The 19,258-nt window shown below is 43.5% G+C and overlaps 1 protein-coding gene across 1 annotated transcript in view; it reads left to right on the forward strand.

Moving 5' to 3' along the window:
- angpt4 (angiopoietin 4) overlaps nucleotides 1-18,999 on the forward strand; it is a gene marked incomplete at both ends in the record, with an annotated part of 83,556 nt that extends 64,557 nt beyond the window's left edge. The window contains 9 exons of the mRNA XM_079510711.1: nucleotides 2,325-2,480; nucleotides 3,083-3,204; nucleotides 10,538-10,622; nucleotides 11,175-11,322; nucleotides 11,622-11,734; nucleotides 12,664-12,765; nucleotides 12,928-13,094; nucleotides 15,490-15,623; nucleotides 18,839-18,999. Coding sequence (XP_079366837.1) covers nucleotides 2,325-2,480; nucleotides 3,083-3,204; nucleotides 10,538-10,622; nucleotides 11,175-11,322; nucleotides 11,622-11,734; nucleotides 12,664-12,765; nucleotides 12,928-13,094; nucleotides 15,490-15,623; nucleotides 18,839-18,999 — 1,188 coding nt within the window. The remainder of the gene's footprint in view (nucleotides 1-2,324; nucleotides 2,481-3,082; nucleotides 3,205-10,537; nucleotides 10,623-11,174; nucleotides 11,323-11,621; nucleotides 11,735-12,663; nucleotides 12,766-12,927; nucleotides 13,095-15,489; nucleotides 15,624-18,838) is intronic.
- Nucleotides 19,000-19,258: the final 259 nt, after the last annotated feature.

Consider the following 19,258-nt stretch of genomic DNA (forward strand, 5'->3'; position numbering starts at 1 on the left):
TCTATTTACAAACTTCCTGCGTAGGCCCTGATATCTCAAGAAACACAGGAAAGAAGGAAGGAAGAAAGGAAAGAAGGAAGGAAGAGAGGAAGGAAAGAGGGCATTGATGGATGGATTATTTATTTGCCAGGGGCAGAAGGTCAAGGCCTGGCAGTGTGACTTGGCACAACTGATATTCCCAGAGATTGACCGTAATGGGACTTTACTTCATACAGTATATACCAGACCTTGATGTTTGAACGAACTTGATTTCATTATCTGTGGACTGGAGTGGGGTTTGTTCCGTAGTTCTAAAACATTTTCTTGTCAAGGACCCCCAATCTTTTTTTAAAAAGCAACAAAAAAAAAGAAGATCTGAATGTCTGGTTTAACACTTTCACCATGTCTTTCTTGTAAACTTCAATAAGCAGATCGTTGGAAAAAGAATAAATAAAATACGGTTCTCATTGCGACATCTTGTTGTGAGCTTGTAGATATTTTGTATTTTGTTTTTTCTTGTTTGATCTCCCTTTCTTCTTCCCTTTCTTACTTCTACGAAATAACAATACGATGGGAACGATGCACAGCTTTACTTCTGTAAACCTGTGATGTGACAATAAAGCTGTGACAATCTCTGCTGTCCGGAGGAAACCTCATAACTCATAACTAAAATGTTCATTTTTCAGGAAATGAAAAATATACATTTGTAAGGAAATTAATAAAGCCTTATATTTTTTAAACGATGCAAATACTGCCTCTGTGCCTCATCAAAGTTCAGTTTAGATATTGTCAATTACTTGCATGAGAAGGAGAGAGGTGGTGGAGCTAGCTGTTTTAGCAGACAGTTTGAGGGTCCAATGGAGTTAAGAGGTTTTGTCCAATGCGTTTTTGAATACATTCCATTGGTTCAATCTTTTCGTAACAACACACAGACAGCACACAGTAAATCAATAGTGCTGATTTATGGAAAAAAAATCAAAAACTTCAAAGATTGAGTTATGAGGTTTCCTCCAGACAGCAACGATATCTTACCCCGGACCCCATTTTGAGAACCTCTGCTTTAATGGAACCATTGACCCATATGAGACAAGTTTAGTCTTAATTGTACAAACATATTACTGTATACCAGTAGGACGCCTGGGGGCAAGAAGCATCTGCTTGGGTTACAGCAGACTGCTGGGCGACCGCTGACACTTTGGAATGGGGGGTCAGATCAACATATGGAATGAATTCTGTACTGGCCATATATGGAGCGTGTCTTGAGTGTACAGGGTTTGATGAGGTCAAATCAACATATGGAATGTCAGAACAGGTCAGCTCCATATATGGAGATCTAAGGGTGGCAGTATGTTGAGTGTACAGGGTTTGATGAGGGCCCAGGTAGGGCCGGGCCATCATTTTCGGGCCTGTTAAGAACTCTAGTTTTCACCGGCTGCCAGGCACTAATATCTTTGGGGCAGGCCTGTCTAGAGTTTAAATGGACTGGTATTAGTCAAAAGGGAGACATCGAACAGGTTCTGACATATATCCATATGGAGATCTAAGAGTTTGAGGTCAGATGTAGAGTTGCTGGCCAATATTGATGACATCAGGGATCTATATGGGCTTAATTGCGACAGCAGGTCGCATTTACTATGACATCTGGGATCTACATCACTGATGATGTCACGTGATGTCACGAGACCTGGGCACCATATAGGGGGGCTTTCCCCATGTATGGGGATTTTGAGTGATACACTGACTGACTGACTGACTGACTGACTGACTGACTGACGGACAAAAGATTTACGATTTCATAGTAAATGCGACCAGCATAGGCATACTACAGTATATATTCTGGAACATGTGAGATGTTTAAGGATGAGTGCATTTGATTTTGGCCACTTGGGACACAGTGTAAGTGGGGTTATGGCAATGACACTGACTAGACAAACCCCAGAGACTGGCTGACTGGGCCTACACGTAAACTGGACGATTTGTGGGCTCAATTTAATTAATTTTACAGACAGCGTGGGTAGGATTTACCCTATGGGAAGAGTGTGCTACAGTGAGTCTTTGTTGTGATCGAAAAGGTACTTAATGTCTTTACTTAAGTAAAAGTATCAATACTGCAAAGTAGAAACACTCTGTTACAAGTAAAAGTCCGGTAATCAAAATGTACTTGAGCAAATGTACCAAAGTATCAAAATATGCTTAAAGTACAAAAGTAAAAGTATACCCATTACAATCTTTTGGAAAATATTGGGATAGACACATACAAAACCCATCTTTAAGTTATGGCCTGTAGCTGTAAATGAAGATATACGCTAAGTAACTCAACACGTACAATCCTTTGTGCTCCACAGCTGGAGAGCTTCGTTCAGAAGAGCATACGGCCAGAGATGTCTCCCTATCAAAGCCACGCAGTCCACAACCAGACAGCCACCATGCTGGAGATAGGAACCAACCTGCTGTCACACACTGCCGAGCAGACACGCAAGCTCAACGTGGTGGAGGCCCAGGTGAGATGGAACACAGAGGGAGAGGAAGAGGGTAACATGGCTCTGGGACGACATCCCGTTAGTCCGTTACTCCGTTAGTCCTTGATTAGTCCATTACTAACCCTACCAGATCCCCAAACCCTAACCCCCTAACCGCACGCAAAGCCACATAGTCGGAGTATTCCGGAGTCGGAATTATGGGCGTGAGTGAGTGAGTGAGTGAGTGAGTGAGTGAGTGAGTGAGTGAGTGAGTGAGTGGGTGTTGCACTTCTTGCTTTGGCAATGTAAACGTATGTTTTCTCATGCCAATAAAGCCCTTTGAATTGAATTGAAATTGAAAATTGAGTGTGGAAGAATAGATGTATATGGGTGAGTGAATGAATAGATGAATGAATGGGAATTACCTGCTGTCATACTACAGAACATAGACACGAGGGGGGGGGGGGGGGGGGGTAAGGGTGAAGTATTGAGAGCCTAAGTGAAGGAGTGAGGATAGGAGTGAGTGAATGAGTGAGTCTGAATGGATGAAAGTGAATGAGAGCAAACCAAACTTCTCACACACAAGGACATTCTTGAAGCGAGCTCTGTTACAGTGCAATGCTAGTTCCGTTTTCATTCATCAGGTGTTGAACCACACATCAAGGATAGAAATCCAGCTGCTGGAGAACTCTCTTTCCACCAACAAACTGGAGAAGGAACTGTTACTGCAGACCTCTGAGATCGGCCGGCTGAGAGACAAGAACAGGTATAAAGTCCATAATATTGTTTTCTTTTACTACGTAAGGTGTAGCCGTGAAGCCCATATTAAGTGAAAAATGCCTTTTAGACCCTCGTGTCTTGTAAATGTCAAACTCAAACACAGTGTCGCAACTTTTACTGATATAAGGCCCTGGATGGACTGGAATAATTTCAACAAACTTGAGCACTGAGAAGAAAGATGAGTGGCGATTACACAGGCCTCTTGCCTGACATGCTTGCACCTCTGTCAAAATAAAAGTTGCTTTCTTATCTGAAATTTCACGACTGGAGAGAGACATTTTACATGAAACAAAGCAGTCATTAGTGGCGATGGAAAATATGTACGTCCACAGCTGTGAGAAATGTCAATATCTGGAATCACAATATTTTGGGGAATTTGTCATGGTGAGGCGAGGTCACATGAAGCCGTGCGTGGCACAACGTGTGGAGTCAGTCATTATCCAACATGCTCTGTTTATAGCGAGCGATAAAATACAGACAGAAACACAGAGTTTGAAAGGCTGTGAGAGAGAGATGGAGTGAGACAGAATGAGAAGGCAGGATAAGGGTATGTGTGTGTGCGTGTGTGTGTGTTTGTCCACGTGTGTTTGTCCACACTGGTGTTTGTCTTTCAACAATGCACCTCACTCCTGCACCTGGGGTGTGTGCTGACGGATATGGATGGAGCATTCTGCGCTCATTTCTTCCATCTTTGTGCACGTCTTCTCAAAGCTTACTTTTACGGACGAAACACAGTAAGTCTTCCAAATGGTGAAATATTTGGAGGGGGCGGTTGTGTGAGTTGGTGAAAACTTTTAAACATGATTACTTTGCACGGGCACATGGACAAATAGTTGTTACACAAGAGCCTCCTTCCTTTCAGACTAACAATAATTACAAGACAATTATCAGGACAGTCATATAACATTCATAAATACAGTACCCACTAACAAAGAAGCTCAAAGGGGAACAGGAGCGTCTAATAACGCAACCAATAGTGGCTAATATATAAAAACGAATACGTTTGCTAATAAACTAAAAAGCAAGAGGACCAACATTTGCTATACGTCAAAGCAGGAGCAATGTCTGGGAAGTGTGCCCATGGCAATCCAAAATCTTACAATAATAAACAACATGCACAAGCCATGATTATAGTCTGACGACTGGGGGATGTGCTGTGCCTGCTGGGTGCTGAAGTCGTTCATTTTCAGTACTTTTACTTCTACTCCACTACATCTCAGAGATACTTTATAGTCCACTACAATTATTTGAAAACTTTAGTTACTAGTTACTTTGCAGATTTTTATTATTATTACAAAGCATACATTAACCACTTCAGCCCTACTGTATATACATTTCGGCCATTTGGAAATAGACGATCTACAAGAATATAGTGCGTTGCTTGTAGATTTGCTATTTTCAAAACATTAATTTTACATTTGAATTGATACCAATACTTGAAATGAAACCATTTATACGCACACAGCCAAATAGCATTGACCACGCCTCTAGGTCTTAAGTTAAGTCAAAATAGGGCCCACACACAGCCTTTCACAATGCACTTGACCGTTTTCTGTCATTTCCCTGGAGTAGGGTGGCTGTCTCAGTGTGACATTTACCCAGCTTCTCAATCTCTATTCTCTCTATTAACCACAGCAATATGTCCAGAGGACATTTTCTAGTCTGTTTATAAATTATAAATGGTCTCATGTTTTAGTAACCTACATTGCGAGTAGACTGTGACTCCCCCTACCGGGGTAGATTTAGACCATTAATTTAGTCATTTCCCAGCGGGGGAGCGCACGTGACTGACGCACGCACGCGAGTGTGACACTGGGTGTGACAGTCACATGAGAACCTTCCAACCAATCGTCTTCACATTTGGCGTCTATATGGCAGGTACCCCAAGGGAGTGCAGTGTCGAGTGTGAAGAGTAAAGACAGTGTAATTGAGAAAAAATATGACCATGTTATCGTTGCACATGTGTGTGTGCTTGTTTGCATGTGGCCATGTCTATAGTATACATGTAAAGGCCAGGAGTTAGTCTTTCCAGATTGTGAAAGAACTGAATAGTGTGTGTGTGTGTGTGCGTGCGTGCGTGCGTGCGTGCGTGCGTGCGTGCGTGCGTGCGTGCGTGCGTGCGTGCGTGCGTACGATACACTAACAGCTCTCTATACAGTAGATCAGTGGTTTTCAACCCTTTTCATTTCAAGGCCCATTATTTATTTATTCTGCATTTAGCCTCTCAGACACAAAACGAAAGAATATTTTGTTGTCGTTGATCATAATAACAATTCTTCTACATTCTCTAATTGTGTAGACTTCTTGTAAATTAAGTAATGCAGATGTTTAACAATAATGTAACTCTTGAGAGCTTAAAATGAAACCAAATGGACCCGTACGGGTCCATTTGGTTTCATTTTATGTTTTCAAGAGTTAAAGATCTATAAGGGTCCATTTGATTACTCTCCATCGTTTAGCTGGGGGACCACCTGGAACCCCCTCAAGGACCACTGGTGGTCCCCGGACCACTGGTTGAAAACCACTGCAGTGGATGTATCTTTGGCGTGTTTCTCAATGACAAACTCAGGAACTCAGGACAGATGCATTTGTCATGAGGGAACCAGATAATGCGCCAGAGTAGATGATTGGCCCCCAAGAGCAGCAGCCTATAAGTCTACTTCATAAATTCTTGATTTTCCTAAAAGACCCATTAAAGAAATTGCTTTGACCTCTCAAGTAGAGTGAGGCTATTTCATAACATCTGTTTGTCCACTTGTCCTTGTATCACTGCATGTTGTGGTAAAGTGTGTTTATTGTTTAGGCTGTAAATGAAGTATTTGTTAACAACAATATCACAGCTTTGTAAAAAATATTAATATTAATATTAATAATATATTACATTTACATTCTATTACTGTTTGTAGTTCAAACCCCATAACAAGGGTGAAACTGTAAGTGTTGCGTCACAGCTAGTGAAAAGGCCAACATCTTCTTCCAAACGTCTGTGGAGAAGTGTTGATTGCCTGATGTATTTGTGCAACCTCATCTCCAGTGCCCTAGCTGACCTGTCCCATCAGACGTCTCTTCCAACCTCATCTCCAGTGCCCTGTCGTGTCCCATCAGCCGTCTCTTCCAACCTCATCTCCAGTGCCCTGTCCTGTCCCATCAGCCGTCTCTTCCAACCTCATCTCCAGTGCCCTGTCCTGTCCCATCAGCCGTCTCTTCCAACCTCATCTCCAGTGCCCTGACCTGTCCCATCAGCCGTCTCTTCCAACCTCATCTCCAGTGCCCTGTCCTGTCCCATCAGCCGTCTCTTTCAACTCATTAACTCATTTTCTTTCGTGGCATGTTCCCAGAACAATGGAAAACTGCTAGAGTGGTCCCAGTCCATAATAGGGACTCAAAGTCAGATCAATCTAAGTACTGTCCCATATCCCTGCTGACTGTCCGCTGTTCATAAACATTTACCATGTCCTCCGCCATGACCGTAAATCCAATCCAACACGGATTCTGAAGAAATCACAGCACAGCTGTCCTCCTCACAGTTCTGTCTCAGACGTGGAGCAACATGTGGTGAACGTGTGAATTGTTACACACGTGTGAGATTGATATAAAGGGCACATTCGGCCAGATCTGGCACAACTGCTTTTGTGCAGCAACAAAAACACATCTGAAAGTGGGCTGATGCTTGGAAGGTCACCTTCAAGCCCAGCGAGTGTAAGCAAATGATCCTGTGCAGAAAGAGGAATCCAATCTTGTCCAGTTCTCTTCTTTGGGAGCACTAAAGTGTCATGACATGGAATACTCCTTCCTTGTCCCACTGACTTCTCTTAGGCAGTTAAGGAAAGCCCTTAAATCATTGGTGTGAAGAACAATGCACAAAAGCAAGCCATGGCAGAACAGTAGCAACAACCATTGTTCTTTTCAGGACGCCCATTCCCAACTACTGTAGAACTAGGGCCTTCTAGCCAACAACAATGTTGTTTTTGAGAGCATGTAGGCTACTACACCTGACTCCACAGAGACAGAGCAACCAGGCTATGAGCTATGAGAAATACAGTAGGAGATATATTAATTATTTTCAGTGTTTTAGGCCAAAACTGAAATGGACTCATTGTCTCCACCAGGTCGAAGGCATGGGGAGAGAGTATGTTTTGCACTCCGTCCGTGTGTGTGTGTGACTGTGTGTGTGTGTGTGTGTGTGTGTGTGTGTGTGTGTGTGTGTGTGTGTGTGTGTGTGTGTGTGTGTGTGCGTGTGTGCGTGCGTCCGTCCGTCCGTCCGTCCGTTGGCCCGATCCATGCCAAACTTTGCACACACACTCCCTGGATGCCAACGACGAACCTCTGCCCCAAATATTCCTCAACGGCCTGTTATAGCGCCACCATGAGGCCGATTTAGGCAAAACACATTTCTGTAGATTACTCGTACACAATTTAACCATACATCACACAATTCGGTACACACTATCTCCATAGTCATGTGATCAACACGGATCTGCACCATTTCCCATCTTCCATCCTGATTGGCTAAGATTGGCTTCCAAAGCTCACATGATTGGTCCGTTTCGAACAAAATGCCACAAATCACAAACACAGTGTGCAATTTCTGTGAAATTCTACACACACATTTCCACTATAGACTGAGGACGACATGCCACAAATTCTTTTCCAAATCAGCCTCACGGTGGCGCTATAACAGGGCAATTCCTAAGTTGTATACAGATCGATAAAGTTATAGGTAAAAACTTTTTACCTATAACTGCATCGATCTGTATACAACTTGTATGCACACTCCCTAGAGGCCATGGAAAAACATTTTCCCTGCATCCCTCCACATCTTCCGGTTATAGCGCCACCATGATTTCTGCAAAACACATTGTTTTAAATCTCACGTAAATCCATACACATGATCTCTGTAGTCATGTATATTACTCCTAAACATTTTGCCAAACATCACACACACTCCTATCCTCTTGGTGGAGACCTGTGCCCAGAAGGGCACTTTTTCTAGTTTTGATCTTTGTTTGATTCTTTCCAGAGAAGAAGACTTAACAGTTTTATTGTAGGGAAGCTGCGGTTTAGTTACACATGTGCGTTAATGCGTGTCATACAGTACAAGGACATTCATACTGTACACATCTATACTGTGTATACTCTACACACGCACATGCATGCACGCACACACACACACACACACACACACACACACACACACACACACACACACACACACACACACACACACACACACACACACACACACACACACACACACACACACACACACACACATGCACAGAGACACATGCACAGAGAAGTCCTTCCTTTCTAAGCCACAGCACCATAAGCGTCATTGACTCCCCATAACTCTGTATTATGAAAACAGTTCCCTGGGAACAGAGACTCAATTTATGTTTCCTTGTTCATATAGAGTTCACCATGTTGAAGTGATCACAACCAGGAGCCGATACTGTGTTTCTGACTGGAGTAAATAACCGCACCCACACACCCACGCACGCACGCACGCACGCACGCACGCACGCACGTACGCACGCACACACACAGTCACACAGTCACACAGTCACACACACACACAGTCACACACATGCACGCACGCACACACGCATGCACGCACGCAACATGATATTCTAGTTAGAATATAAGATAATGTTTTGTTTGGTTCTGTAATAACATTTCCATGTTTGTAGTCAAGGCAGGAAAAATGTACTTTAATTGAAAAATGTACTTGCTTAATTAATGAGCAACATTGTTTCACTCAACAGTAAACAAACCAACATTCAGTATAGTGTATTTGTAGCCTGGAAACCAGATAAATCTGCCAGGACAAAGAAAGAAATATTAGTGTGAACATGCCAGACTAGGGTATCTGCACATTTCTAAAGTGACAATTTAAGGACCTCAAAAATGAAAAATAAATGAATAACATCCCATTACTGCGTCAAAACTAGGCTACACTAGGCCACCCGTCATCGCATTGCAACACGCGTTGTGAGCTTGTAGATATGCTATTTTCAAAACATCTCGACTTTTTTAATATACTGTATATATTTTTACACAAATCTGGTACAGGGGTCCCTGTCACAAAATCTTATCAGATGGGGGTCCGCGGCTAAATACTGTACACATTAACTTGGTGGTCATTGACCACTTCATGGAGCCCACCAGAAGTGTGACCGTGGACCCGGCCTCACAGTGCACGACCTGGACCAGATGTGGACCAGGCCCCTCCATGAAGCCCACCCTGTCTATCTCTCTTCTATTCTTTCTTCCTATTCCCCCCCCCCCCCCCCCCCCCTTCTCCCCCGACATGGTCGAGGTAGATGGCTGACGTTTCTTCCTAAAGGGGAGTTTTTCGTTACCATTATCGCAATATTGCTTGCTCTGGGTGGATCTTTGTTGGTTGTAAAGTGTCTTGAGACAACTTGTTGTGATTTGACACTTGAATTGAATTGAATTGAATTGAATTGAATTGAATTGACAGGAATTGACATGAAAATGTTTGAGAACCAGTACAGAACGGTAAGATCATGTGATCTCAAGTACAAGTCTGTCAGCTAATAGCTAATAGGACAGAGAAGACATCTGATGTCTTCTCTGTCCTCGGGAACTGGAACATTCTTCCCAATAACAGTCCATTCATTGCGCTCTGGATATTAATAAACAGCCAATGTGATATACCATCTTCAAGCACCACTACTGCACTCCTCTGTCTACGTTCACAGCCAGCTTCACTGTCTCCCGTGTTCCTCTGAAGACTCCTCTCATGTTCTGATCAGGTTTCATTTGTTTGGCTCCCTGCTTGTTGATTCAACCTAGGCTCAAAGTCTATTTTCAGCTGTGTTTAGTTCAGCTGAGGAGATAACCAAGGCCAATGTCTGTCTGTACTGGCAGGAATAAAGACCAGGCTGTTCATTTGTGTAGTTGACTGCAGACACCCATCTGAAAATATTTTGTATAATTTTAACTGGGGTTGAAGCACTTATTTTTTCCCGTCTAATATTAAACCAGTTCAGAGTGTTGAATTGAATTGGTTCGGCCAAGAAATGGCCGCCGGTTCTGTGAAAGCACCAAGGTTCCAAGAATCTAGAATGGAACCAGTTCCAGAACAAAAGTGTTTTTGGTTTAAAATGGCTGTAAATTTGGGGCCTCAAAGGCACAGATACAGCCTGATTTCTGTACTGTCATTTAAGAGCAGTAACTAGAACTGGGCTATTTAAGTTTAATTAAACGATTATTTTAATGTCACCCCACTCGTTTGTTTGATTCCCTATCTCTCTCTCTCTCTCTCTCTCTCTCTCTCTCTCTCTCTCTCTCAGTAATCTTGAGAGTAAGGTCCAGATCTTGGAGTCTCAACAGAGAGGAGAGCTGGAGGACATGAGAGAGGAGAAGAGCAGACTACAGGTACTAAAGGACACATTAGTCAGAGAAAGAAACATGCGCTTTTCACCATCAGTAACTGATGTTTAAAATGTTTTATATCGTCGCTGTCAGGAAACATTGTCAAATGTAGTTATTATTTAGTCACAAGCTCTTGTTAATACTTTTCATTAGTTCATTGTTTATAAAAACCCTCACCTCCACTTTCACATTCAAAAATGTTGTAGTGTAAGATAAATAGCAGAACTACAAGCTCACAACAGGTCCCGTTGTGAGATTGTAGTTCTGCTATTTCCGCTGCAGGACACTCTTGTACAACTTAACTTGTGAAAAAATAAAACATTGACAACGGAGATACAGGCAATGACATGCAATGACATGGTGCTATAAGAATAAAGGGTTATACGTGCCAATAAATTATTAAATGGTGGAATTTAACAAATTAAAACCGGGAAAGCATCTGTCATTTTAGATTTTAGCCTTGGCTATTCAAAAACAGCAGATTTACAAGCTCACAGCATGTTACTAAGTGAATCGGCCTCAGGTTAACTACTAAAGGTGGCGCTTTGTATTTAGACTCTTGTGAGGACTCAGATGGCGGCCATTGAGTCATTGGAGAGACAGCTGAGAGCAGCCAGCAGCAACAACACTGCACTGCAGAGACAGCAGGCTCAGCTCATGGAGTCTGTTAACACTCTGATCACTATGGTGGCTAGCACGACAGGTAAGGATGTCCACGCACGCACGCACGCACGCACGCACGCACGCACGCACGCACGCACACACGCACGCACGCACGCACGCACACACGCACGCACGCACACGCACACGCACACGCACACGCACACACACACACATGCATGCACAGACATGCGTGCATGCAGATAAACACACTTTTATGCATAAAGCCAAGCCACATACACTCATACAGAATGTCATTTTTACATGTTTGTGTGTGTGTGTGTGTGTGTGTGTGTGTGTGTGTGTGCATGTATGCGTGCGTGCGTGCGTGCGTGCGTGCAGGGCCTCCGGTTGGGGGCCAGAGGTGGAGGGACTGTGCGGAGGCGTACAAGGCAGGACACTCCCTCAGTGGTCTGTACCACATCTACATAGGAAACATGACAGAGCCCATACAGGTACTGTACTGTATACCATCGAGCTACATGTTCCCTTGTACACACAGGTGATCATCATTTCATTTAAATAGATGCTATTTTATGTCTTAATCCATTGAGACCTGGAACGCATCCATGTCACGTTAGCGTTTAACCACATTAACCATTAACCCATTTTGGGGCGGGAACCCCTTTTGGTGTTTTAAACATTGTTATAATTTAGCTATTGAAAAATAGCAGATCTACAAGCTCATAGCGCGCCACCGAGTGGCGCGCTATGAACTTGTAGGTCTGCTATTTTTGAAAAATCGTTAAAATGTGCCTCAAATCTTTCCGAAAATTGTCATGATTTAGAAAACTTTTTTTTTTTAATTTTCGACGTCAGGCCTGAATGGGTTAACACAATTCCTGGACCACTTACCCTGATTTAGTTTGACATAATCTTCCCTTGATGAATTCCACACATTCGACACCCCTGCGGAGTCCACAACCAAAGAAACGTCCTCAATTAACCCTACCTAGATAGACCGATTGGGAACGATGGCCGCTGGGGACGCATGCGCTCCTCCGATCTCTGTATATGTCCAGGGGTTGACAATAAGGTCTCAGAAGCACTTGGCCCGTCGGACAAGTCATGTTCTACTTGCACACAGGTCTTGCCCACTTGTGCAAAAAGGAAAACGTCCATTCTAAAATAATAGGTACATTTTGAATTACCGCTCAATTTAACACTTGTTGTTTTACTTTCTACTTGCGTGAAAGTAGAAAGAAAGGGCTGCATTATAAAAATGTCATAGGCCTACCATCCGTATGCAGAAATTATCATGTGGCTTAGCTAAAAAGGCACAGTCATAGTCCAAAACGCAGAGCTGTGGAATTGTGGGGGAACAAATTATTCATATTAATATATATGGTCTTACGTCTATAAGTGTGTGTCCTATAATATGAAGGTGTACTGTGACATGGAGACAGCTGGGGGTGGATGGACGGTGTTCCAACGACGAGTCAATGGCAGCGTGGACTTCCAGAGGTCCTGGATGGAATACAAGATGGTGGGCATCCATCTTCTGTCTCTCATGTCCTCTCTCTGTGTCTCTTTGTCAATAGCTTTAAAAAAAATAATTAAAACAAAAATTGTTTTTTCCTCTCTTTTTTTATGTCAAAGTCGAAACAGGAAAACCGAAGTATAAATGTAACCTCCGTCCGTCCTGCAGGGTTTTGGGGATGCGTCCGGTGAACACTGGCTGGGTAACGAACTGCTGTACCAGCTGAGCGTCCAGGGCCAGTATTCTCTGCGGGTGGAGCTGAGGGACTGGGAGGGAAACAACGCCCACTCCCACTTCGACCGCTTCAGCCTGGCCAGCGAGAGACAGCAGTACCGGTATACTGTCATTGGGATATTTAGACCAGTGGTTCGCAAACCTTTTCATGGCAAGGACCCCCAATTGACATTTATTATAGCCCACGGACCTCCATTTGAAAAGATATGATAAGAGAAGAATTTTATGGCTCTAGCAGTGATTCTCAACCATTTTAATTTCAAGGACTCCAAGTTTGACATGCATTAGTCTATGGGCCCCCATTTAATATCTCTGGAACCCCAATTTATATTGTAAAATCTATGTTGATTTAACTCCTATCTAACCTAGTGACCCCCTGAAACTCCCTCAAGGACCCCTGGGGTCCCTAGAACCCCACTATGAGAATATATGGGCATATCGTTGCTATCGAGCAGGAGCCTTGAGTGTCCAAAACTGTGACTTTTCAGGAAATGGGGAAAATGAACAACTTGTGTTCAGTGGATCCATAACTACGTCCATGTGGTTATTATTTTAGTCACAAGATGCAGGTTAATACTTTTCATCGGTTCAATATTTATGATTTTGAGGTATACAGCAGTACCATGCCTGGGTTAAAAACGCCAAATGGATGATCGTGAGACACGCGTCACGCACCCAAAAAAAAGCCAAAGGCTTTTTTGTGGTCCAGTAAGGTGTGGTAAGGACGTAAGGTCTCCATGATATCAGTCATCTACTGTATAATCCTATATGACTTCAGTTATTTGGGCAAGGTGTCCGGCTGTCAGCCTAACCCCAACACTATTGGCATAATTACAGTTTTAACAGTATGTGGCCTACTTGGCACTGTGTGCAAGAAACTTGGTTCAGCGATTTGCCCCAGGTTAGCCCCAGACACACACACACACACACACACACACACACACACACACACACACACACACACACACACACACACACACACACACACACACACACACACACACACACACACACACACACACACACACACACACACACACACACACACACACACACAAAATGAAAATAAAAAACAGTTTAGAGATTAATTACTTCTAGCTCATACTTGTGTATTATCTAATGGTTTCCATGTTGATTTATTAATCGGGCCCTTTACAGTATAGGTACAGTAGGTAGCTCCACTGAGATTAAACAGCCTTTGTATAAAGCAACCCACACTAGAAAGGATTACCGTAAAAACATTAATGCACTTTACACAATATGCTGTGTCATGTCCAGATAATTACACACATCACAAGAGCAGAATAATTTGCACAGTATACAATCCTATAACCAAATGGAAATGGGTCAGTTACATTTGTACTCAGGATTTTACAGTGTAGACGATTTATGGTCTACGTCAGGGGTTCTCAACCCGTGGGTCGCCACCCCCCGGGGGGTCGCCAAATAATTTTAGGGGGTCCCCAAATTATTATTATTTTTTTTTTCCAACTAAATGGCTGGAAAAGAGAAATGAAGAGTTTACATAGTACACATAGTACATGCATAAACTTTCCTTAATGATTATATCTGGTTCCAGTATTTATTCATGATGTATTTTCACTATTATTATGGTTATTGTAGTGGGCAATTTGTATTGGGGTGGGGAGGGGGGCGGGGCGGGGCCCAGGAGACACGGCCAAAGCATTTCTGGGGGTCCCCGGATCAAAACGTTGAGAACCCCTGGTCTACGTCAGTGGTTTTCAACCTTTTTCACATCAAAGGCCCATTCTTTATTGGGCATTTGAGCCACGGACCACCATGTGACGAGATTTAGCCTCTCGGACCCAAAACCTAGAATATTTTGTTGATAAGATTTTGTCCACAATTCCATGCTGTGTTGATGTTGGTAGTAGGAGAGAAGATAACAGGCAAAAACGTTGATCAGATGTTTAACAATAATTGAACTCTTGAGAGCGTAAAATGAAACCAAATGGTTTCATTTGACTTTAACTCTCAAGAGTTAAAGATCCATAAGGGTCCATTTGGTTACCAATTCTCTTTAGCTGGGGACCACCTGGAATCCCTTCAAGGACCACTGGTGGTCCCCGGACCTCTGGTTGAGAACCACTGGTCTACGTGTTTCTGGCAGAATATCAATCAATATCTCCATCTCTTCCAACTTTTCATGTTTTTTGAGGCGCACTAGCCCCTCCAATGAATGGCTTTCTGAAATGACGTCATATGCCAGCCAATTCTATGGACTTTTAAGGTTTTTTAGGGTAGTAAATGACTATGTAAGACGTCATCTCGCTGATATATACATCTTTCACAAACATGAGAACATTATGCCCATCATGTTGATGGATATGTTACCCATCCTGGACAATGGACCCACATATATTTCCTGAAAAGTAACAGTTTTCTAAACAAACAAATACAGATGTTGTCTTGTAAAACAGACAAATCCACTGAATGTGAAAGATGACAGTGTCCTCCCTGTCTTGCGGTGTCCAGGTTGTATCTGCGAGGCTACAGTGGAACAGCGGGGAAGCAGACCAGTCTGGCTGCCCATGGCACTGGCTTCAGCACCAGAGACCAAGACAACGACAACTGTGACCACTGCAAATGTGCTCTAATGCTCACAGGAGGTAAACACTGTACTGTACTGTACTGTACTGTACTGTTTTGATTGATTGATTGATTGAAGAATTTATTAACAGTTTGCAGAATTACAGTACATTTCAAGCACAAACTCAATACAAAGGCTGTTAACTGTGAGTGGACGACCCAATTAAGCATTACACTTGTTTCCAACAGGGTCCACCATGTTCAAATCATCAAAACATTTAGAGACGTACAAATAGACACTTCTATAGACAGAACAGGAATTCATCAAAAAAGAATTCATCAAAAAGGAGGTAAAAAGGGAAAAGAAATATATACAGTGAGGGGAAAAAAGGGGGGGGCGGGGGGGGGGGATTCAGATTTTACGGGGGCCAGTTTCGAATTGCAGCCATCCGTAGGTGCCCTTTGAGAGCGGTTTTGAAGGAGTCAAGGGATTCGCATGTCTTAATGACAGTTGGTAGGGCGTTCCACATTTTGGTGGCATAGGAGCGAAAAGAATTTAGTCCCTTGTTTGTGCCGAATCTGGGTTGTACATGGTTCGTTGCACTCCCTCTGGTGTTGTGGGTGTGGACTTCGTTAACATTAAGGAAGTATCTAGACAGGTACATGGGTATCTTGGTGGTGTATCGAATCTTGTGGACCAGACCCATTGCAAGATGCTGTACTCTGTCGTCGACCCTAAGCCATTCCAGCCTGTCGAAGTGGGCAGGGGTGAGGTGGGTTCGGGGGGCTAGATCAAGTAGGAGCCTGACCAGTTTGTTTTGGGAAGTCTGGAGCCTGGTTTTAAGGGCCTTTGAGGTGCTGTGGTACCAGGAGGTGCATGCATAGTCAAAGAAACCCTGTACAAGGGCTCCTGTTAAGGTCTTCAAGGTGTTTTTGTTGACCAGTGAGGAGATCCTGTAGAGGAATCTTGTTCTATGGTTGACTTTTTTGATTACGTTGGTGGCCATTTTATCACCGGAAAGATTAGCCTCCAGGATGGAACCTAGGTAGGTAATTTCATCTTTACGTGTGATAACATTGTCACCCACTCTAACCAAGAAGCCATTTGCCTTGCTGAGATTACTAATAGAGCCAAAGAGAATGGATTCAGTTTTTCCCAGGTGTAAAGATAGTTTGTTATCAGCGAGCCAGGTGCAGATTCTACCGAGTTCAGAGCTGAGGGCATTTTCAACCTGCAGTTTGTCCCTGTCCGAGACCAGCAGTGCTGAGTCATCTGCGAACAGGAACAAGTTGCAGTCACAGGCTGAAGTCATGTCGTTTACATATATTAGGAACAGTAGAGGCCCTAGTATGCTTCCTTGTGGAACGCCACAGCTCACTGGGAGGGGGGGGGACAGTGTTCCGTTCACTTCCACCATCTGTTCTCTCCCCTCCAGGTAGGATTGCATCCAGCTCACTGATGTGCTATCGAAACCAATTGCTTTTAGCTTGTTAACCAGTATGGAGTGGTTCACGGTGTCAAAAGCCTTTTGGAGGTCCAGCATGACCATGCCGCAGTATTTGCCAGCGTCCACCTCTTGTTTGATGTGGTCGCTCAAATAGAGGAGGCATGTGTCAGTGGAGTGGGATGTTCTGAAGCCAGATTGGAACTCGTACAATAATTTATTAGTGGCAAGATACTTTTCAACCTGTTCATAGACTATTTTTTCCATCACTTTCGAGATGGAACTAAGAATAGAAATAGGGCGGTAGTTGCCGGGGTCTAATTTACTCCCTTTCTTGTGCAAGGGGGTTACTTTGGCCAGTTTGAAATCTTGGGGGACCTGTCCCTGTTTGATGGAGAGGTTTACTATGTGGGTGATGATTGGAGCTATAGAGATGGCTGAGTCTCTGAGAAATTTGGAGGGAATGTTGTCATGGCCTGTGGCCTTGTGGGGTTGGAGGGCACTCAGTTTCTTAATTACCTCATCAGTTGTTACCATAACTAGTTTAAAATCGTCTTTACAAACACCTAGGTTTTTGTAGAAGGTTGTAATGTGCTCTACACCAAAGAGCCCAGAGTGGGAGGGCAGTTTGTTAACCAGAGTTGTTGATATGTTTGTAAAGAAGATATTCAAGTAGTTGGCCACATCAAGGTTGTCAGTGATGAGAGTGTTGTCAGATTTGATGTTTATGTTCGAAAATCTGGTTTTTAGTTTCTGACCATAGCTTAGTTGATTGTTTAGTAGCTTCCAGAGCTCATGAGGATTGTTTTTGTTTTCCTCAGCTTTATCATTAATGAAGTTACTTTTACTGTACTGTACTGTACTGTACTGTACTGTACTGTACTGTACTGTACTGTACTGTACTGTACTGTACTGTACTGTACTGTACTGTACTGTACTGTACTGTACTGTACGAATCAAGCATGGCAACTGTTAAATGTAATTACTGTGGTCAAACTTGAACCTCTACTGCTCATAATAGTCCTTTAAACTCAAAGGGACGTACAGGGAGAGAAAGTGGGAAAATGAGGAAAACGATGTTGGTGCACTGTGGTCTGCTGTTCTCCGGTATGGAAATACAAGGACACAGTGTGCATATCGCCTTCATTTTCAGACAAAACATTCACAGACTTGCAGTGAGTGACCTGGGCCAGAGTACATACAATCCTCAGTGTTCATTTATGCACTTGTAACTCTTGTACAGAATAATGTAACCTTACTTTTGCACATTCTCAGACTCGCATTTCGATCCATTGTAAACTTGCTGACCCCTGAAAGCTCCTCAAGGACCCCTGAGGGTCGCCAGGCCCCACTTTGAGAACCTCTCTCTCTCACTCACACACACACACACACACACACACACACACACACACACACACACACACACACACACACACACACACACACACACACACACACACACACACACACACACACACACACACACACACACACACACACACACACGTCTTACCAAAATCTGCACATTTGTCCACCAGAGGGTGCTGAAAACACAAAATTAAACTTAATTGGGCTCAAACACACTATCAGTAGGCATAGGGGCATCAAACGCCTGGCCTAAAAGAAGGAAAAGCCGGACTATTGCAAGTAACAGAGCCAAACCTACTGTCCGTAGGCTGCCGAAATAGCACTACATTGAACTGAACTGCTTCTTTGCTCAGAGTCTGATAATCAGGCTATTGCCTTTCAGATGGTTTCATCATTAGAACTTTGAAAAGTCTTTCCACTTTACCGTATCCTCCCTTCAATTTGTCATCCTCCCCCCCTCCCCCTCCCCCTCTCTCTCTCAGGTTGGTGGTTCGACGCTTGCGGCCTCTCCAACCTGAACGGCATGTACTACACCGTGGGCCACAACATAAGGAAGCTCAACGGCATCAAGTGGCATCACTTCCGAGGTCCCAGTTACTCTCTGCGCTACACTGCCATGATGCTACGGCCCTACGACTTCTGAAAACTACGCTTCCGCCCTGTGCACACCCCTGGAAGAGTTCCCACACAGAACATTAAAAACCCAATTTATTCTGGGATGGTACAGCCCTCTGACGATCCATACAAGTTCTAAAGACACCCCCAACTACACTGCTGATGGTATGGTCTTCGAGGAAGCGTTCTAATCTGTCTACGTGTGACTTCCATCCACAGTCCACTGGTACGGTGGATACTGTAATTACAAGTCACACAATGTAAGTGTTGCGACACGCCACACAACA

The sequence above is a fragment of the Electrona antarctica genome (assembly GCF_951216825.1).
Source record: "Electrona antarctica genome assembly, chromosome: 9".
Classification (NCBI taxonomy): Eukaryota; Metazoa; Chordata; class Actinopteri; order Myctophiformes; family Myctophidae; genus Electrona; species Electrona antarctica.